The 19,635-nt window shown below is 42.2% G+C and overlaps 1 protein-coding gene across 1 annotated transcript in view; it reads right to left on the bottom strand.

Annotated features, from left to right (window-relative positions):
- The window catches only part of PPP4R2 (protein phosphatase 4 regulatory subunit 2), a 154,261-nt gene that overhangs the window by 55,058 nt on the left and 79,568 nt on the right, over positions 1-19,635 (bottom strand). Inside the window, exon 5 of the mRNA XM_060022919.1 lies at positions 12,868-12,956. Coding sequence (XP_059878902.1) covers positions 12,868-12,956 — 89 coding nt within the window. The remainder of the gene's footprint in view (positions 1-12,867; positions 12,957-19,635) is intronic.

The following is a 19,635-nucleotide window of genomic DNA, read 5'->3' as shown; positions in this document are numbered from 1 at the left end:
CCCTGACATTTTACAAATGGGATAGCTGAGGCGCAGAGAACTAGTCTGGCAGCAGAACCCAGAACATCTGGCAACTAGCTAGTGTGTGGACATTTTTATTATCCTCTCATGTCTGTGAGCTTTTCAAGAAAAAGATACTGCACTGTTCCACCTTCTCTTCTCAAAGTCTAACACAAATCTGTGAAAGGAAGGAAGGGAGAGAGGGAGGAAGGGAGGACAGAAAGCTATTTCTTGACTGGTGTTAGAAGGTGCAAATTTGGACACAGCCATCACAAGTGTTGACCCTCTTAAAAGATAGTGGCTCTGACCCTGAACCTGGGTGGCAGATGTAGGCAACCCCCCCCCCCCCGCAAAAAAATACTTTTCTGGATTTTACCATCAGAGAACCAGTCCCTAGTATCTTGAGACCCTTTCACTGTTCTAAGCATCCAGCTCAGTTACAAATAGCCTTGCAGGGGATGTATTAGGGTGGCATCATCACAGTGGGCCAACACTTTCAATGCCCTGGATTTAGTTTATTATGGTCCCTTCCAGTCTGAAGGAGCCTACCCTCTACACAGCAAAGCTTAGCCGCCACTCTCTCTGCCACCCAGTACTCTGTTTAAGCAGGTGTCTTCCTGTATGGCCTGTGCAGGACAATACAGTTGCCACTAGCCACGTATGGGTATTTAAATTTAAATTAATTAAAAATAAAATTAAAAATTCAGTTCCTGAGTTTGTCAATGAAATTCAGTTCCTCAGTCACACTAGCCGCATTACATGTGTTCAATAGGCCCATGTGGCTAGTGACTTTTGCACTGAGAGAAGATTCCATGATCGCCAAAAGTTCTTCTGGAACTTTCTGTTAGAAACCGTACCATGCTAATTTCTCCCACCTTGCTCTGTCCCTTTTCATCAGCTGTTCTCCTCACTTGGAGATGCCTCAACTTCCAAAAACTGGATAAGGTCCATGGAAGGAGACAAAGTACACACAGCAGTGTCAGCCGAAGGGAATGAGGGAAAGTTTCCCTAGAGGAAGTAGAAGCGTTTAAGCTTGAGAGCTGAATTCTGAGAGGAAGGAAGCCAAGTGAAGTGGAGAGGAGACGCTTTCAAAGAGAAGAACTAGGTGCACGGGCGCTGAAATGAGACAGAAGAGCCAGGTAGGTTCAGTCTGGCTTAAGCTGAGAGTGCAAGGGCAGAAGAAGCAAGGGATGACGCTGAAGAAATATTTTCTTTGGTTCATTTCTTCCTTCTTCCTTGGAATTCTTCTCTAGCCAGCATGCTTCCCAATGTCTGCGATTGCTAGAGCCTCCTATTGGTACTAACTCCCTTAGAGCAAAACAGAATAAAATGTGACGTCCAGCCTCCACGAATGACCCTGAAGATCCTAGCCTCCTGGGGTTCATGCCCCAGTGTAGTCTTCTCCCAGGTGAATCAGGGAGAGCGGGTCCGTGTGAACAATAGCGTGGCGGAAGGGATGGTACTTGCCTTCTGAGGCTAGGTCATAAAAGGTGCTGAGGCTTCTGCTCTGGGCACTTGGATTGCTCTTTCTAGAGGAAGCCAGCTGCCATGTCACAAGAACATCAGAGCAGCCCTGTGAAAACGCCCAAATGGAAAGGATTGATGGCTTTAACGTGGGTCCTCCAGTCCCAGGAAATCCTTCCGATGACTGCAGCCCCAGCTGGCATCTGGACTGCAACCTTATAAGGGATCCCAAGTCAGAACCACCCATCTAAGCTGCACCTCAAGTCCTGACCCACAGAAACTATGAAAGATGACAAATGTTTATAATTGTTCTCAGCTTCTAAATTCTGAGGTAATTTGTTACACAGCACTAGATAAACAATGCACAAAGGAGAATATTAATAGTAACAGCTAATATTAAGTATTCTCTATGTGTCTAGCATTCTTCTAAGCACTGTATAAAAGTATTTAATTTAATTCTTGCAAAAATCCTATAAGTGATATACTTTTTAAAATATTTATTTATTTTTGGCTACATTGGATCTTCCTTGCTGCATGCAGGATTTCTCCTTTCTCTAGTTGTGGCGAGAGCGGGGGCTACTCTTCGTTGTGGAGCACGGGCTTCTCAGGGCGGTGGCTTCTCTTCTTGCGGAGCACGGGCTCTAGGCGTGTGGGCTTCAGTAGTTGTGGCACCAGGGCTCAAACCCATGTCCCCTGCATTGGCAGGCGGATTCTTAACCACTGCGCCACCAGGGAAGTCCCCCTATACGTGATATTATTATCGTCACTTAACATAAGAGCAAACTAAGGTATAAAGAAGTGAACTAACGTGTCCAAGGTCACACAACTACACAGGCAAGGGACTGACCCATGATTCAAAGCCAGACTGGTTTCAGAGGCCCAGACTCTTTCTGGTCCTCAAGAAGTTTGCAAATGACCAGGAAAGAAAAAAACATAATTATAGACTCTGATGCAAAGTAGAAGGCAAGTATGCAAATCAGGTGGTCAGAGGCCTGCGACATCTCTTTCAGGCAGAGATAGAAGTTTTACTATTTGGAAGGGCCTCACTTAAAGACTGGAAAGGATTTGCACCAAAAGAGAAGAGGCTTCCAAGGCAGAGGGAACGGTATTAACCAGGCAAGCTGTCCGTGAGGGCCTCCTAGGTACCGCAGAGAACGCGTGCTTGGAATCTGTTCCCCCGCAGAGTCAGGGTGTAATAGAAGAGAAGTCCCTTAAATGCAAACATGCAAGAAGACTGGCCCGTTCCTCTGAGGGTACACAAGAGGGGAAAAGTCTGATGACAGAGAAGAAGGTAGAAGGTAGAGACAGGAGAACGGGAAAGAGAAAACAGCTGGGACTGTGTCCGAAAAAAATGTGCAAGGATCTTCAAATAACCCCAGGGAGAAAGACTGGAGTTGGGCCATCCCTCTGAGATGAGCCTGTGGGGAGGGACAAGAATGGGAGATTGAGGAAAAGTCTAGAAAAATCCACACACCGTCTACAAGGGCTGAAGGGCACAGAACAGGCTGTGTTAAAATACGAATAGAAAGACTTGGAGGCTCTTTGATTCTCATGGCCTTTTATCCGTGCTTTCTAGTCCTTATTTGTATATTGCAACGAGTGCCAGGATGAAGCTGAGGTTGGAAGGTGGACAAATTAGAGTGAATCCAGGTTTCTAAACAAATAAGAGAATAGTTTCACCTATCCGCAAGGTTCACTTTTTTCCAGAGACTTTCAAAAGCTAACTGTTTCTTTATTGGAAATAAGGGCAACAAAGGGTGTGCTCCGAAAGACCCAGGGTTGTGTTCTGTGGTACCACGACGGTGTGGTGGCCACTGGCAGCCACTCTGGGCTGAAGACCAGTGTTAAGATAGGAGGCTGGCAGACAGTAGTTAGTACTGCCTGGGTGGATGCCTGCATGAAGTCTGACTGCAGTAATGGGGGTGCACTTCAAACTGTGTGAACGAAATGGGAATTTATGAGGAGGGAAGGGCAGGCCATAGGATCAGGGACTCTCCGTTCTGGAGGCCAGGAGTCTGAGATCAGGATGTAAGGCAGCCCACATTCCCTCTGGAGGGTCTAGGGAAGAGTCTGTTCTTTCCCCCTCCCAGCTCCTGCTGACTGTCGGCATTCCTTGACGTGTGGCTGCATGCATCCCTCCCATCTCTGCCCCTGTGATCACGTTGCCTCTTCTATCACTTCTCCCTTGACCTTACTCTTAAAAGGACACTAGTTATTGGATTAAGAGCCCATCTGGTTATCCAGGCTGATCTCCTCAGCTCAAGATTCTTAAATTACATGTACAAACATTCTTTTTCCCAGGAAGATAACAGTCACAGGTTCCAGAGATTAGGATGCAGACATAATCATTTTGGGGCTACCATTCAGCCCACTATAGTCATTAAACGATTTTTGTGGGAAGGTCCTTTGAAACTTTGTAAATATCCCATTTCTCATCAAATGTTCACTCCTGAGTTCTCGCCTCCATTGACGTTTCTTGGCTGAATTAATTATGACTATGATGGTTGCCAAATGGTGGTTTTCTAATTCCATCGTTCCTTTTACATTTATTAGTTGGCATCCTACCAAAAGGAAAGTGTCATCTCCTGTCATTGATTCATGTTTTATTTATAATAATTTAGACTCACTGATTCCTATTTTATTCAATGGGTTATGATTCATTGCTATCATTATTTATTTTGATACCTAAATTGTCCTATACTTGGCCAGTGGAACCTTCTTCAAGCTGGCTTCTGCATCCTTTTGACGTGTCCCCATCAGTCTTGGAACACTTCTTTATTGTCGGGTACAAAAAGGTATTCCAGGCTCATCTTGCATCTTCCTTCCCCAGCCCTGGAATTAGCCATTTCTCCAAGAAGCCCCAATTCCTTTTCGTGGAGAATGCTATTTAGAAACCTAGATGAGGCTGCTAGGGTGTTCATGACCATTGGGATGTCATTGCTTCTAGGCCCTCCACATATATATTTATTTCTATATCTAGCTATATCCATCTATCTATCTATCTATCTGTCTATCTATCTATATACAGATAGATAGTGAAAACTATGAGTTCTCAGCTTCCAATTCCAATCCAACACAGGAGGATTCATTCTAGTTTTCTCCCTTTCCATATACATAACTCTCCAACATTGAACCTTGTGTGTGTTGCCATTCTCCTCAATATATTCTTTTATTCTATCAGTCTCCCTGTTATGCAAGCGACCTATCACCAGTCCCTTTAACAGTGGCCTTTCTCACCTGTCTTGGGCTCTGACACCCTGCACCAGGCTACTTCCCCCCACCCCCTTGCAAATTCCTACTTTTCTTGGCCACACTTAACTGGTTTGAGACTGAATTATTCCAGAAGGAAGGGTAAATATTATTAGTATTTATAATGATAATAATAGTCATTTTAAACTTTTCAAATAACTGATAAAGAATGTTTTATAAAGCAATTCAAAGACTACAGAGCAAGCAAACATCTCTTAAGATGGTCTCCCTCACCCAATACCCACCACAGCTAGACGGAGCTTTATGAGTTTGTAGTAAATCTTTCCAGATGTTTCTTAGGTGTTTACGTGTCTCACCTGTAGTATTACAACAGCCTCCAAATGTTCTCCTGCCTTCTGTCCTCGCCTTCCTACAATTTATTTTCAACACAGCAGCCAGGGTTTTTCATAAGAGGATCCGATCATGTGCCAATCCCCTCATTCCACTCAGAGGAAAAGCCACAGTCCTTGCCCTGGGGCCTCTATGCACAGTCTGCCCCTCCCTCCCCCAACCTCGTCCCCTGCCCCCAGCCCTTCTTCAAGCACTCGGGCCTCTGTGACCTCCATGATGTACTTTTAACCTGCGAGTACACTCCCCACTTAGGATGGTGCCCTAGCTCTTCCTTCTGCCTGGATCCCTCTTCCCTGGGATATCCACGTGACCCTCTCATCCCCTTGAGTACCACCTTCTCAACAGAGGCCTACTCAGGCCACACTAAGTGCCATGGCGCCCTCCATCTTCCCCTGCACCCTTCAACCAGCTCCTCTCTCCCCAGCCCCTATTTCTTTTGCTCCTAGCCCTTCTCATCTCATATTATGTAATTTCCTTTTAAAATTTTGTTTATTGCATGTCTCTGCATCACTAGAACATAAACACCCTGAGGACAGAAAACTCTTTTGTTCCCTGGTTTGTCCCAAGTGTCTCGAAGCTTTGTGCAGTGTCTGTAACACCACAGGGGCTCAGTAAATATTTGGTGCAGAGCTTCCCTGGTGGCGCAGTGGTTGAGAGTCCGCCTGCCAATGCAGGGGACACGGGTTCGTGCCCCGGTCCGGGAAGATCCCACATGCCGCGGAGCGGCTGGGCCCGTGAGCCATGGCCGCTGAGCCTGTGTGTCCGGAGCCTGTGCTCCGCAACAGGAGAGGCCACAACAGTGAGAGGCCCACATACCGCAAAAAAAAATAAAATAAAAAATAAATAAATAAATAAATATTTGGTGCATAAACATTTATTGAAGTAGTTCTTCTTGGCTTAAATTTATCTCAAAAGGTAACGCATTCTTCTGCAGTTTGAGTTTTGGTTTTTTACTTAACAATATGTCTTGGGATCTTCCTGTTTTATTTTAGATATACTAATTAAAATCTTATTTTGTGTAGTACTTTGAAGTATAGATGGAGTATTGTTATTCAACCAGTCGTCTATGAATCACACATACAACTACTCCAGTTTTTCTGTATTAAAAACCAGGCCTTGTATAATTCAAATCTCAGTGTCCTCCTTTATAAAATAGACAGTATTCACCTCATAAAAGACTGAGGATTAAAAGAGATCCTGGGGTAGGACTTGGCAATTTTTTTTTTTTTTTTTGACTGCGTTGGGTCTTCATTGCTGCGCGCCAGTTTTTCTCTAGTTCCAGCGAGCGGGGGCTACTCTGTTGTGGTGCACAAGCTTCTCGTGGCAGTGGCTTCTCTTGTTGCGGAGCACGGGCTCTAGGCACGTGGGCTTCAGTAGTTGTGGCATGCAGGCTCAGTAGTTGTGGCTCGCGGGCTCTAGAGCGCAGCCTCTGTAGTTGTGGCACATGAGCTTAGTTGCTCCGCGGCAGGTGGGATCTTCCCGGACCAGAGCTCGAACCTGTGTCCCCCGCATTGGCAGGCGGATTCTTCACCACTGCACCACCAGGGAAGCACAGGACTTGGCAAATCTTTTATTGCATTTTTATGCTGTTATTATTACCTGTGCTACTGCAAGCCTCCTCATGACCATTTCTCCAGGACACTAATTGTTGGAGAGGCACGTTTTTAATCAGCAGTGCCTATGAACTTCCTCAAACAGAGCTGTCACCTTCCGAAAGTATGTCACTGTACACCCACTTGTGGACTCAGTAATTTTTGTCAATCTGATGAGTACGAAAAATAATACCTCTGTGTTGTTTTTTGTTTCCAAGATGTATCTGTTAGTTGGAATATTTTTTCCTTTTTTTTTTTTTTCTGCCAAGAGTATAATTTCATCTTTTATTCCAACTCAGTCCCTAAAGACTTTCCAGACAACCACAAATCACATTGATGGGATCTGTCTTCTGGGTTGTCACAAGCTATGCCACTTCTGCAATGGCCTAACTATATGTAGATTTTGTTAGTGTCACCACCCAGAAGTGTGGAGTAGGAAAGCGGGGAAGGAGTCAGCCTCGATCAGCAAAGTCGCAGACTTAGAACATAAAGCTGAGCCCAGGAAATTCTGAGAGTGTGTATTTTATGCCAGACGCTGGTCTGTAGAGACCGTGGTGAGTAAGGTACAGTCTCCTGGATCTTACAGTCTAGTGGGACAGAGAAACGTAAAGGAAGTAGACAACTAAGTAAAGGCCCAGGATTTATAGATTGCAGTAAGTTCTAAGAAGGAAATAGGGCTTCCCTGGTGGCGCAGTGGTTGGGAGTCCGCCTGCTGATGCGGGGGACGCGGGTTCGTGCCCCGGTCCGGGAGGATCCCGCATGCCGCGGAGCGGCTGGGCCCGTGAGCCATGGCCGCTGAGCCTGCGCGTCCGGAGCCTGTGCTCCGCAACGGGAGAGGCCACAACAGTGAGAGGCCCACGTACCGCAAAAAAAAAAAAAAAAAGAAGAAGGAAATATACAGGATAATATGGTATGAAAGCCATGTGGGGGAAGCCGCTTCGGGTGGGGTGGTCAGGGGAGATCTCTCTGAAAAGGTGATGTTTGGGTTGAGACTTGAAAATGATTCATGTTGGGAAAGAGCTGAGGAAATTAAAGATGCAGAGGCTTCAGACAGCAGGGGGAAAGATGTGTTCAGGGAAACTGGAGGAGGGTGGGAGGATGGTGGGTGAGGGAGAGCAGAGCAAGGATAAGGAAGCCAGAAGCTGGAAACTGTGATTCCTTCTAAGCCATGTTAACGAGACTGGTTCTCATCTTTAGGGTGATAAAAAGTAGGATGTTTTAAGCAAGGAAATGGCATGCTCCAATGTGTGTTTGTCAAAATCACCATAGTTTCTTGTCTCATCTTCCTTTCTAGGAGTGCCCAGTGCCTTCTCTTCTTTCAGGAATTTCCAGTTCCTGTCATCTCCTCTAGCATCCTAAAATCTATTACTGATGACACACCACCTAGACTGTCATTCTCATGGTTTAGAGTGAGTTAGCATTACTCGGGGAGCTTGATAAAAATGGGCATTCTAGGCCCTTACCACAGAGATCCTGACTTAGTAGGCTGGAGGTAGGAGCCAGAAATATCCATTTCATCAAACTCCCAGGTCAGTGGTTCTCAAATCAGTCTGCATCAAAACTACCTGGAGGGCTTATGAAAACACAGATTACTGGGCCCCACTTCTAAAGTTTCTGATTCAGTAGGCCTGGGGTGGAGCCCCAGAATCTTTGACACTTCTTTGTTTAATTTTTTTTAATATAAATTTATTTATTTATTTTGGGCTGTGTGGGGTCTTCGTTTCTGTGCGAGGGCTTTCTCTAGTTGTAAGCAGGGGCCACTCTTCATCGCGGTGCACGGGCCTCTCCCATTGCGGAGCACAGGCTCCAGACACGCAGGCTCAGTAGTTGTGGCTCACGGGCCCAGTTGCTCCACGGCATGTGGGATCTTCTCAGACCAGGGCTCGAACCCGTCTCCCCTGCACTGGCAGGCAGATTCTCAACCACTGCACCACCAGGGAAGCCCTGTTTGTTTAATTTTTATTTTTGTCTGCATTGGGTCTTCGGTGCTGCGTGTGGGCTTTCTCTAGCTGCGGTGAGCGCGGGCTACTCTTCATTGCGGTGCGTGGGCTTCTCATTGCGATGGCTTCTCTTGTTGCAGAGCATGGGCTCTAGGCACGCAGGCTTCAGTAGTTGCAGCATGTGAGCTCAGTAGTTGCAGCATGTGGGCCCTAGAGCGCAGGCTCAGTAGTTGTGGCACGTGGGCTTCGTTGCACCGTGGCACGCGGGCTCTTCCTGGACCAGGGATCAAACCCATGTCCCCTGCATTGGCAGGTGAATTCTTAACCACTGTGCACCAAGGAAGCCCCCCCCAGAATCTTCATTTCTAACAAGTTCCCAAGTAATATTGATGCTACTGGTTCAGGGACCATGTTTTAAGAACCACGGTCCAGGGTGATTCTAATAAAGGTGATCCCTGGGACCACACTTTGAGAAACACAGGCCCAGGGACTAAAGCTAATCTTGCTAGTATTCCATAAGTGTTCTTCCTAATATCTCCCAGACTCTCTGGCCTCATCTTGGCCCACCCACTCTCTGCACTAGGCCAACCCCTAGCATTCTTTGCTCTTGGCACAGAAAAGTTCTCATCATTGCTAGAACTCATCATGACTGTGCACTTGCTGGCCTTTGCACATGCTGTTCCTTCTCCTTGTAATGCCCTTCCCCCAAGCATTCCCTTTAGACCCTGCTCAAATGTTATCCCTTCTGTGTGGAGTGTTCCTCATCTCTCTGCTAGACATTTGTTGCTCCTTTCATTGGATTGCCTGACACTTTGCACATATCTCTAACATAAGAGCATGAAAACTTTTTTGACCAAAACCAGTAGAAAAAATTCATTTTATATTGCAACCCAATAAACATATACTGATATATTACATAAAATTAACATACGATTTTATAAAATAATACTTACCTTAACATGCACGCTGCTATTCTACTTTTTTTTAAAGCTGGCTGTAACTTTTTAAATTGATTGTGGTATGAAGCACACAGCTTTGGGGGCTTCCCTGGCTCAGTGGTTAAGAATCCGCCTGCCAATGCAGGGGACACGGGTTCGATCCTTGGTCCGGGAAGATCCCACATGCCACAGAGCAACTAAGCCCGTGTGCCACAACTACTGAAGCCCACGTGCCTAGAGCCCGTGCTCCACAACAAGAGAAGCCACTGCAATGAGAAGCCCGCGCACCGCAACAGAGTAGCCCCTGCTCAAGGCAACTGGAGAAAGCCCACGCACAGCAACAAAGACCCAATGCAGCCATACATAAATAAATAAATAATAAAAATGTAAAATGGACAAAAGGTTTGAACAGACTTTTTACCCGTGAAAACATATGAATGTCAAATAAACACATGAAAGGATGCTAAACATCATTAGTCACTAGGAAAATGAAACTGAAAACCACAATGAGATACCACTTCATACTCAGTAGACTGGTGAAAATTAAAAAGATTGTCCACATAATCTTGGCAAGCACGTGGAGAAACAGGAACGGCTAGTGAAAATGTAAGTGGTACAACTAACTTGGAAAACAGTTTAGCAGTTTCTTGAAAAGTTAAACATACATTTACCATAGAGCTCAGACATTTCAATCCTATATTTTACCCAACAGAAATGGAAAAATATGTCGAAAGACATGTTCAAGAATGTCCATAACAGCTTTGCTTGTAATAGCCAAAAACTGGAGACAAGCAAATCCATCAATAGGAGGATGAAATAAAAAGGAATGAACTATGGATACGTGCAATAATATGCATGAATCTCAATGATGTTGAGTGAAAAAAGCCAAGCAAAAAGAGTACATGATGTATGATTCCTTTTATGTAAAATCCTAGAACATGCAAACTCATGTATAGTAACAAGAATTAGATCAACAGTTAGCTGGGAACAGGGGTGGAGGAACGGATGGATTGAAAGGGGTATGAAAAGACTATTAGGGGTGATGGAACTATTTGTTATCTTGATTGTGAAGATGGTTTCAAGGGAGCATACATAAGTTACAATCAATCAAGTTGTACCTTTTAAATATAAGTAGTTTATTGCATTTCAATTATACCCTAACAAAGTTGTACAAAAATATTAATGACTAGCTAAACACAAGTCATAAATGCGAAAACAAAACAAAAATCCTAGTCTAAAATACGATGCATTTAAAATGCATAGCTTAGAAAGGGAAATAATGGATAATAGAATTCAAAGCATTTGGGGATCTAAGCTGGGGGAGAGGGAGGAGGACAAGGAAGAAGAAGAATTCTCATAATAAGTAAAATAAGATCGTAAGTATTGAAATTCAGTTACTTTACTCATATAAAATAATTATCAGTTGCAGATGATGAAACACAGATCTCAGTACAGTGGGGCCCAAATCCAAGGAAAGGCTGGTAGAAGAGTGGGGAAGTGAGACAGAGAAGAGAAGGAAGCCAGTAAAGAATATATTATCAAGGAAGTTATGAGTGCAGGCAGTCTGAGCTTGCTCCCAGTGTAGAATTCTGGGATGGAACTCCGAACAGACAGCTAAGAGTTGAGAGGCAAAGGAGCTGGGGTATTTATCCACCAATTCCCGCCAGTCAATGGTTGAGAGCTACTTCCAGATGTGTTAATTTCCCAACACTTCCAGCCTGCCCAAAGGCAAGTAGAGCAGGCTGCAGTGGAAAAGGAGAGTCTTCAGGCAGAGAGTCACAGGGGCTGGAAATGAGATTCTAAGCTGGCATGCATGGAAATAATGCGTGTTAAGGAAATAAGGCAGGGCATGCTGTGCTGGTCAACCATTACACGCCACATACTGTGGTATTTAAATAGACAGCAACCTTAAGAAGCTTACATTTCAACATGTAATACACCAACTATTTTCCTAATTAGTTCTTGACTTTATCTAAATTTCATCTCAACTGAACACAACCTCTTAATTTTATGTTGACTTTCTCCTAAATCACCATGCACATGCAAAGAACAGCAGAATATCAGGGGAACCATGATAAATAGCTATCAAGTTTTAAACTTGATTTTTAAAAATATTTATTTATGTATTTATTTTATTTATTTTGGCTGCACCGGGTCTTAGTTGCAGCACTCAAGATCTTCGTTGGAGCATGCGGGATCCTTTTAGATGTGGCATGCGGGTGACATGCAGACTTCTTAGCTGCAACATGCAAACTCTTAGTTGAAGCCCGCATGCGGGATTTAGTTCCCCGACCAGGTGTATAACCTGGGGCTCTGCACTGGGACTGGAGTCTTACCCACTGGACCACCAGGAAAGTCCCCTTGATGTTTTGACCCAAGTTGACGATGCCATTTTTTGGCTGCACTCAGAGACAATGTATTTTTCCAAAGATGGAATGATTCTATTGAAATGACATGAAAATTTTATGGCTGGAATCCTAGAAGGATGTGTGGTTTTCAGTAAAATATTAATGAAAAAAAGCATTGTTAGAGTAACACATTTCCCTTGACATCAATTAAGCTTCTGAATCCAGAGCTATTTCTGAATTTTTCACTTACATGAGCCAATACATTCTCTCTCCCTCTCTCCCTCTATATCAATTTGAGTTGTATTTGCTGTCACTTGCAATTTAAAAATTTTTTAACTAATACAGAAATTGGCACCAGGCGTGGGGTTGTTTCCAGGCAGCCAAAATCCCACAAATGTCCACAACAGAGACATAAAAGAGAGATTATGTGAACACATTCAGGTAGAAAGGAACTTAAGCACCGTCTGACCCAACCAAGTCATTTTATGGGCAAGTAAATAAATCTCCAAGAAATTAACTAAATCAATATACTTTTAGTTAATGATACTTTAGAGAATGCGTTATCATAACCCAGCACCCTGAACATTTGTAGGAGAAATAGGTTTTGGAAACAACACGCAAAGTAAGTATAGCGTGTGACGAAGCTTCAGTGACAGGAACTGGTCCCTTCGTGGTGCAGCAGAATCACTTTACTTCTTTTCAGTAAATACTTCTGGAGCACCAGAAATGTATTAGCCATTGAGTTAGGTGATGCACATTGAGCAGGGGAAAAGAACAGCAAGGACTGTACCCTCAAAGAACTTTGTATCTAGTGGGAAAGGCAGTCAATTAACTCAGAGTTTCACGCAAATAAGTATTGTTGCTGTGATAATACATACCGCAAAGAAAAAGTCCAGGATTATGTGAGGGAATATAAGAGGCAGAACTGCCTTTATGTAGGGGATCCAAGGAGCCTTCCACAAGGAAAGGATATTTAAATCGATACCTGAAGGATAGTAGAATTTGCCAGGTGAATTTCTAGGGTAACTGATTCCAAGCATGTGCAAAGCCCCTGATGGGAAAGAGCTCGGCTTCCTAAAGGAACAGAAAAACAAACTAGCATAAGTGAACATTAGCGGAGTGAGGAAGAAGAACTCAAATGAAGCCAGGGAGATGGGTAGGAGGTAGATACGCAGGGACTTCCTGAGAACTTTGGACGCTATTCTAGGAGCAAAGGGGAAACACTGAGGAGCTTTACACAGGGTGGGGATGGGTTAGGGTTTGGAGGGGACCAGACTGAATGCAGAGAAATAAGAAAGGCATTAGAACAACAATCCAGGTCAGAGAGGAGAGGAATCCAGGGAGTAATGGTTTGAGTGGAGACAACAGTGAAAATAGAGGAATTTCTGACTGACTCAGTGAATATTCTGGAGGTAGAAGCAATACACTTTTTTCTTTTTTTTTGGTACTAGTTTGAGTTGTTTGTGCTGTCACTTGCAACTTGAAGAGATGTACAGAAATCGGTATCAGGAGTGGGGTGCGTCAATGGGGATGTGATGATTTAGTGATGAGGGTGATGTGAAATGTGACAGAGGGCGAAACAAGTAATGAGCAGGTTTCTAGGATAAGGCAGGGGGTGGACTGGTGACACTGACTGACTTAGGGAACCACGAAGGAGGAGAAGAAGGGGGAACATTATGAGATCATGATCAAGGACAGGAGGGCTACTTATAAGCTATGAAGAGCTAAAGGGTGTGATAGGAACCAAACAGAAACAGGATAGCTTTGGGAATCGTAAAACTACTGAAGCCAGAGATTTTCAAACTTTTCCACCTATGTTCCTCTAAAAAGAGAAGGAAGGCAGAACTTCAGCATGTGGACCCTCTGGTAAGTAAACATCTGACCCCATGGCAGACTAATAAATAAAAATGCCAATTTTTCAATATGATACTCTTTTAGAAATCCATCAGCCATTTATTTACTGGAGGTAAGGGGGCCACAAACAAGGAATTTTTAGAATCTTGGAATTCCATGTTTTTGTGTTTATTCCTCACAACAATCTATGAGGAATCCTTGTCCTGTTCTAGTAAGTGGGAAGTCTGAAGCACAAAGATGGTCAAAACAGTTGCCTAGGTCACATGTAGGCAGAAAATGGTGGAACTAGGATTTAAAGTTAATGTTGTCTAAATATAGTACCTGACTCATATCTCACAAAATAATTTGATGTGGGTTCCCAGTTATTCCAGAAAACCATATCCAAATACCTTAGCATTTTAAAAAGTTTTAAAATATGAGGAGGAAACTCAGTAGATGAACAGAATACCTTGTGCTGATTTTTAAGAGTCTAGGTATTGGGGGGAAAAAACCTTTACGTAGACTCAAAACCCTTGGTATGTTATTTTTGATTATGTTAGTAGCTAACAAGTCGGGTTCAATTTTGCTAAATAAAATATAAGAACGCAAGAACTAATTTCACATTTTCCAAATTTTCTTCACTGTATCTCAAACACCAGACACCTTTACAACCAAATAACATAATGTATAGTGTGGTATTTTATAAACAAAGAAGATTTTTAATGATTTTTTTAAAACAGGCTAAACTACTTGCTAAACCAAATATCTCTTTTAATAGCTGGAAGGACTTAAATATTACTATTTCATATTATAAAATCTTAAACTTGAAATCTTCCAAAAGAAAAGTAACACACTTCCCAAATAACACCAAAAGACAAGACTTTTTTAAAAGCTTTTAATTAAAAAAAAGTAAAACAGGAGATGGCATTTATAAAGACAAGATAGTAATTAAATCATAATACTTATGTTCCTTTTAATTTGCTGTAATAATTCCTTTTCTTTGGAGTGTTCTTTCATACGCTCATTTTGTCCCAAAGAAAAATCACTAAAAAATAAGTTTTCCAACATAAAAAATGCATTCAGGTTCTCCTTGGGAGCTATAAACAATTGGTGCACTTTTCAGTGACAACACAAACATGTAAAACTGATGAAGCAGAAATTGCACCTGATTCTTATATGTTCATGCATATGGTGATACAAACAAAGTGCTTTATCTTGAAGACACAAGAGAATATTTCCAGTTCTGACCTGTGAAAATTTCTCTGTTTGCCAGAGAAATCTCATCAGCTTTTTAAACGCCAGCATGGCAATTGTGAAATGATATCACCTAAGGTGTCACCATCTATGATTCTTCAGTTCACAGAGCACAATAGATGCTGGGTCTTTCTTTAAAAAACATTTGAGGGTGTGTGTGTGTGTGTGTGTGTGTGTGTGTGTGTACGTATTGTGTAAATTTTTTTTGTAATTTTTGGAAAAATTCTCATCATAAAGATCTGATTTTAGGATTAGAAGTTAGTTCTGCCTGCACAGGGATCCCCAAGTACTCTGGCTCTGCCACTAATGTCAAGCATCTTGGTACCACTGAGAAGCTAACATCAAAGACAGGAAGGGAAAGGAAAAAATGAAAAAGAGGAAGATGAAAAAGTAGGAGAGAAACAGAAAGACATAAAAAAGCTTGCTTACCATACTAATAAATGAGGATATAATGATTTGTACTCTCATGGCATTCAACATATTTCTGAATTCAGTCATGAAATCATATTCATTTTGGTTTATCCAATACATGCGATTTATCTTTTTTGTATCAGTATCAGGCAATATTTATACATAACCCTAAATCTGTACGTATGTTGCGGCATCTTCAGGGTGGGTTGGAGTGATTATTCCATTATTGGATCACTATTTTGTGACTGTGAGTAAGGTTTTGTACAGTTTGCTTGTTTTATAAACACCATAACTGCAATGAAATAAATACTCACAAACTTCTATAAGTCTGTATAAATATCCATTTCAATAATAAATTCAGTAAAAGTCACAACAATTTGCAGTGGAAACACTGAATATGGAATAGACGTTTCAAATAAATAGTTAAGCTTGGAGCAATATATCCTAAATGCTAAATTGTCTTGGAAGTTGAAAGAAAACTTAGATTTTCTAGCCAGTTAATTTTTCAAATACTGGAATTTCTGATGTAAGTCACAATTTCAGAGATTTAATTGGGAAGAGAAAAACTCAGCAAGAAAAACATGGTCAGCATTTCTAGTGACCCTGCTATTGAAAGTTCTAATAACCATGCACACAAAAATACTACACTTTGGGCTTCCCTGGTGGCGCAGTGGTTGGGAGTCCGCCTGCCGATGCAGGGGACGTGGGTTCGTGCCCCGGTCCGGGAAGATCCCACATGCCGTGGAGTGGCTGGGCCCGTGAGCCGTGGCCGCTGAGCCTGCGCTTCGGGAGCCTGTGCTCCGCAGCGGGAGAGGCCACAACAGTGAGAGGCCCGCGTACCGCAAAAAAAAAAAAAACCAAAAAAAAACTACACTTTGCTATTAGAAAGTGTTCTTTCTTCTCCAGTGGAACTCTGTAGTCATGCCTTAAACAGAATTTTAAAGGAAACAAGGAGAGGACAGGAGAAGATAGGAGGACAGAAGAGACCCCATCTCATGGTCATCCCACAGATTCGATATGCCAAAGGGGGCAATGTAACCTTTGGCAAACTTCAGACCACAGACTGCATGTTTCAGGAGTCCACTGAATTCAAATTGTGGTTATCATATTTCAAAGGCGCTAATGTCGTAGCTTTCTGGAAATTATCACAGGCAGAGAAAATACTGCCTCATGGCAACGTCCTAACTATAAGAAATAATTAGCACTTTTTGGCATGGGGATTAGAAGATCAGAGTTTTTCTAAATTCTCCACCGAACTCACCTAACATTTCAGGATACAGCAAAGGAATTCCCAGGCAGAAAACCACACCAAATTCTAAGGCTTCACAGTCTCATAATGCATCATTCTAGAATGTTCTAGAGTTCTATCACTGACCTTTGCTGGAAATCCTATTGTGCATCTTCAGACTAGAACCCACAATTGAGAGTTGTGGGTAAACCCGACTCTCATAAAAGAAAAGGAATTGCTGTATGCCATGTCTTTATCTGCAGATTTTTTGTGGGACTTGCCAAAGGAGGAAAGGAACTTCTTTAGGTCTGTGAGCCACCAGCAAATCTGAGTGACATCTGTGGGGTTTGCTGGCTGTGCTGAACAAGGAGAAAGAAAACTGGAATGGAAGTCAGGGAATCATCTCCACATCCTGGCTCTTTCACCAAAATCCTATTTGTGGGATACAGAATGCATTTTCCCCGTCCAAAACACAATCCCGAAATTCCCCCCACATGCTTTAGAAATCAAATAATGAACGATGTCACCTTCAGTGGTAAAATGAGGAAACATAAAATACAACAGCAAAGATAAGAGTTTCACATCATAATGGTAATTTCCCTTAACAAAAATAACAAACCACAGGTCACCCAACTTATCAAAAGGAAAGTATGGGTTATTACTCAGCCATTTTAGATTTAAATTTGTTACTACCATAATGGTGCTGCATACTAACATTGACTGATACCTATATATTCTTCGGTAGTGCTGAGACTTGCATATATTTTTTTCAGGGTAAGACCTTTTCTGCTGTTATAGAACCTATGATATCCTACGGGATTCCAATCTGTCGGATACCATATTTGCATTACCAAAACAAAAATTTTCATTTTATACTTTCAGATCATTGTCTATATGTGATGAAAAATATTTCATATTTTTGTTTTCAAAAATTTCTCTGTGAAACGGGATGTATCCTATACACATCTGTGTGCCTTACAGAACAGTAATTATATGGAATATATTTGTTTCTTTGTATTACAATTTCCTTATTTGCCCAGTGGAGATGATACAGGCCCCTACTAAGTTCACTAAGTTGTTGCAAACATCAAGGAGATCATTTAAGCACACGTTTTTTGAGATAAATAAAGCATTATGCAAAATGCCCTTATGCTAATAGCAGCTACAGGAGCAACTAGGGATTAACTTTGATTCCTTTGGGGAGAGAATACCGAACTTCCTCTACTGTAGCTAGGTGATAAGACACACCTTGGCTAACAGCCAGAACACCCTCGAGAAGAAAAAAAAAATTTGAGAGACCTTTCTAAGGCTGGTGGGAAGATGAATTTTCTGGCCAGTGGAATCCACTGAACTATTTATTTGTACACATTACATTCCAAGTCGGCCTTTAATTTCCACGTATTGCCCAAGAGTTTAAAGAGAGAAGGCCACACCTACCGAAGTAAGAGATAAAATGCTTTTGTCTCTGGGTCAGCACAAAATCACATCTCTGCTAAATAGACCGTTTAGGTTTAACACAATTACTGAATTTCCTTTCAGAAGCTGTGGCTGCATAGACATGTCTTACTATTTGGAAAAATCTGAACAATTTTTCTTAAAAAACAGCCCCAGATATGCTTCATCCTTTATCACTGCCCAATTAGCTAAAATCCGAATGCTTCTCCCCGATGTATTTTTTTGAAGTAGAAAAGGATAGCTTTATTGCTTTGCCAGGCAAAGGGGGGATACAGCAGACTCCTGCCTTGAAAAACTATGTGTCCCCACCCCAGAGGATTTGATGAGGGGTTTTATAACAATGGTGAGGTGGGACCTCTGACAAGATTAGGGTGTGAGCAGGGCTTGTGCTCCCTTAATCTCGTCTCAGGTGGTCGGTCTCCTAACCCTGATCTCTGTCCCAGACGTGTTTTAAATAAAGGGTTGCAGGCATCATCCTTTTGTCTAAATTTTTAGTCTCCTACATAAAAATCTCAGCATAGGGTCCCACTTTCACTTAGACTACCTGTTTTAGATACATGTTTATACGATGGAAAAGACAACCGCAAGTAAATATAAAAGTAGGGAAAAAAAGTCTAGAAGGGACTACACTAAAATAAAAATCTTTTTCCCTGGTTAATAGGATTATGGCTAATCTCATCTTGATTTTGGTCCAATGACCTATATATTCTCTATAAGTTTTAAAAATTTGTTTTACAACAAGCATGTATCACTTTTATAACAAGGGGTGGGGCGAACCCATTGCATAGAGAGAGTCTCAAGAGAAGTGGATAAAATGTGCCACATTAGATGCCACTGACATTGCCTCAGACACTTGGGAATCAGAAGGCTCACAAGAGTTCCTTTTCACAGCTAGCTCGACCTACTTCAACAGTGTTAAGTGAGCAAAAATATCATTTTTTTAAAAAAAACAGAGAGATAAATAGCACTTTAGAAAAAAATTAAAGCGTATTTCCATTTAGGGGCAACTGATTTAGCAACATTTAACAAGTCTTTTTAAACTTAGTTGTCATAGAGCACCATGAAATATTCACATAAAAGAGATCCAGGCAGCTTGCAGATGAGTATTTCCTCGTTCATGAGATGCCTAATTGACTCGAGACAATGGGAAATACTCAGCGCCTCTGGTTCGGGCCAACATGGATGATGACATGTTTCTCATAAGCCCTTTTCATGGTTTTCTCAATTTGCTTCAGAAAAACTTGTGGGATTCGTCCACATAAAGTGTGCACAGTCTCCAAAAACTTCAGCTGAAGAGGGTAATACATGGATTGAAAGAGATTGTCTTGAAAGGGAAACTGAAAGATGAGTTAAAAATAAAAAAAAAGAAAAGTGTATTTTAGTTACTGAAATGCCATTTAACACGCAAATAACTTACTGAGAAATGACACAGGGAATTAATATAAACATGCAGGCACAGCTTGGTACGTTTTTAGATACAGAGGAAGGGACCTCCGAGGACCGAGGTTCAAATCCTGATTCAGTCCTGTGCAACCCCAGGCAATCACTTACCCTTTTGGGGCCTGTTTCTTT

The sequence above is a fragment of the Delphinus delphis genome, chromosome 10, assembly GCF_949987515.2.
Source record: "Delphinus delphis chromosome 10, mDelDel1.2, whole genome shotgun sequence".
In the NCBI taxonomy this organism is placed as follows: Eukaryota; Metazoa; Chordata; class Mammalia; order Artiodactyla; family Delphinidae; genus Delphinus; species Delphinus delphis.
Note: the sequence above shows the minus strand (reverse complement) of the source record. Positions and strands in the feature narration are given on the sequence as shown.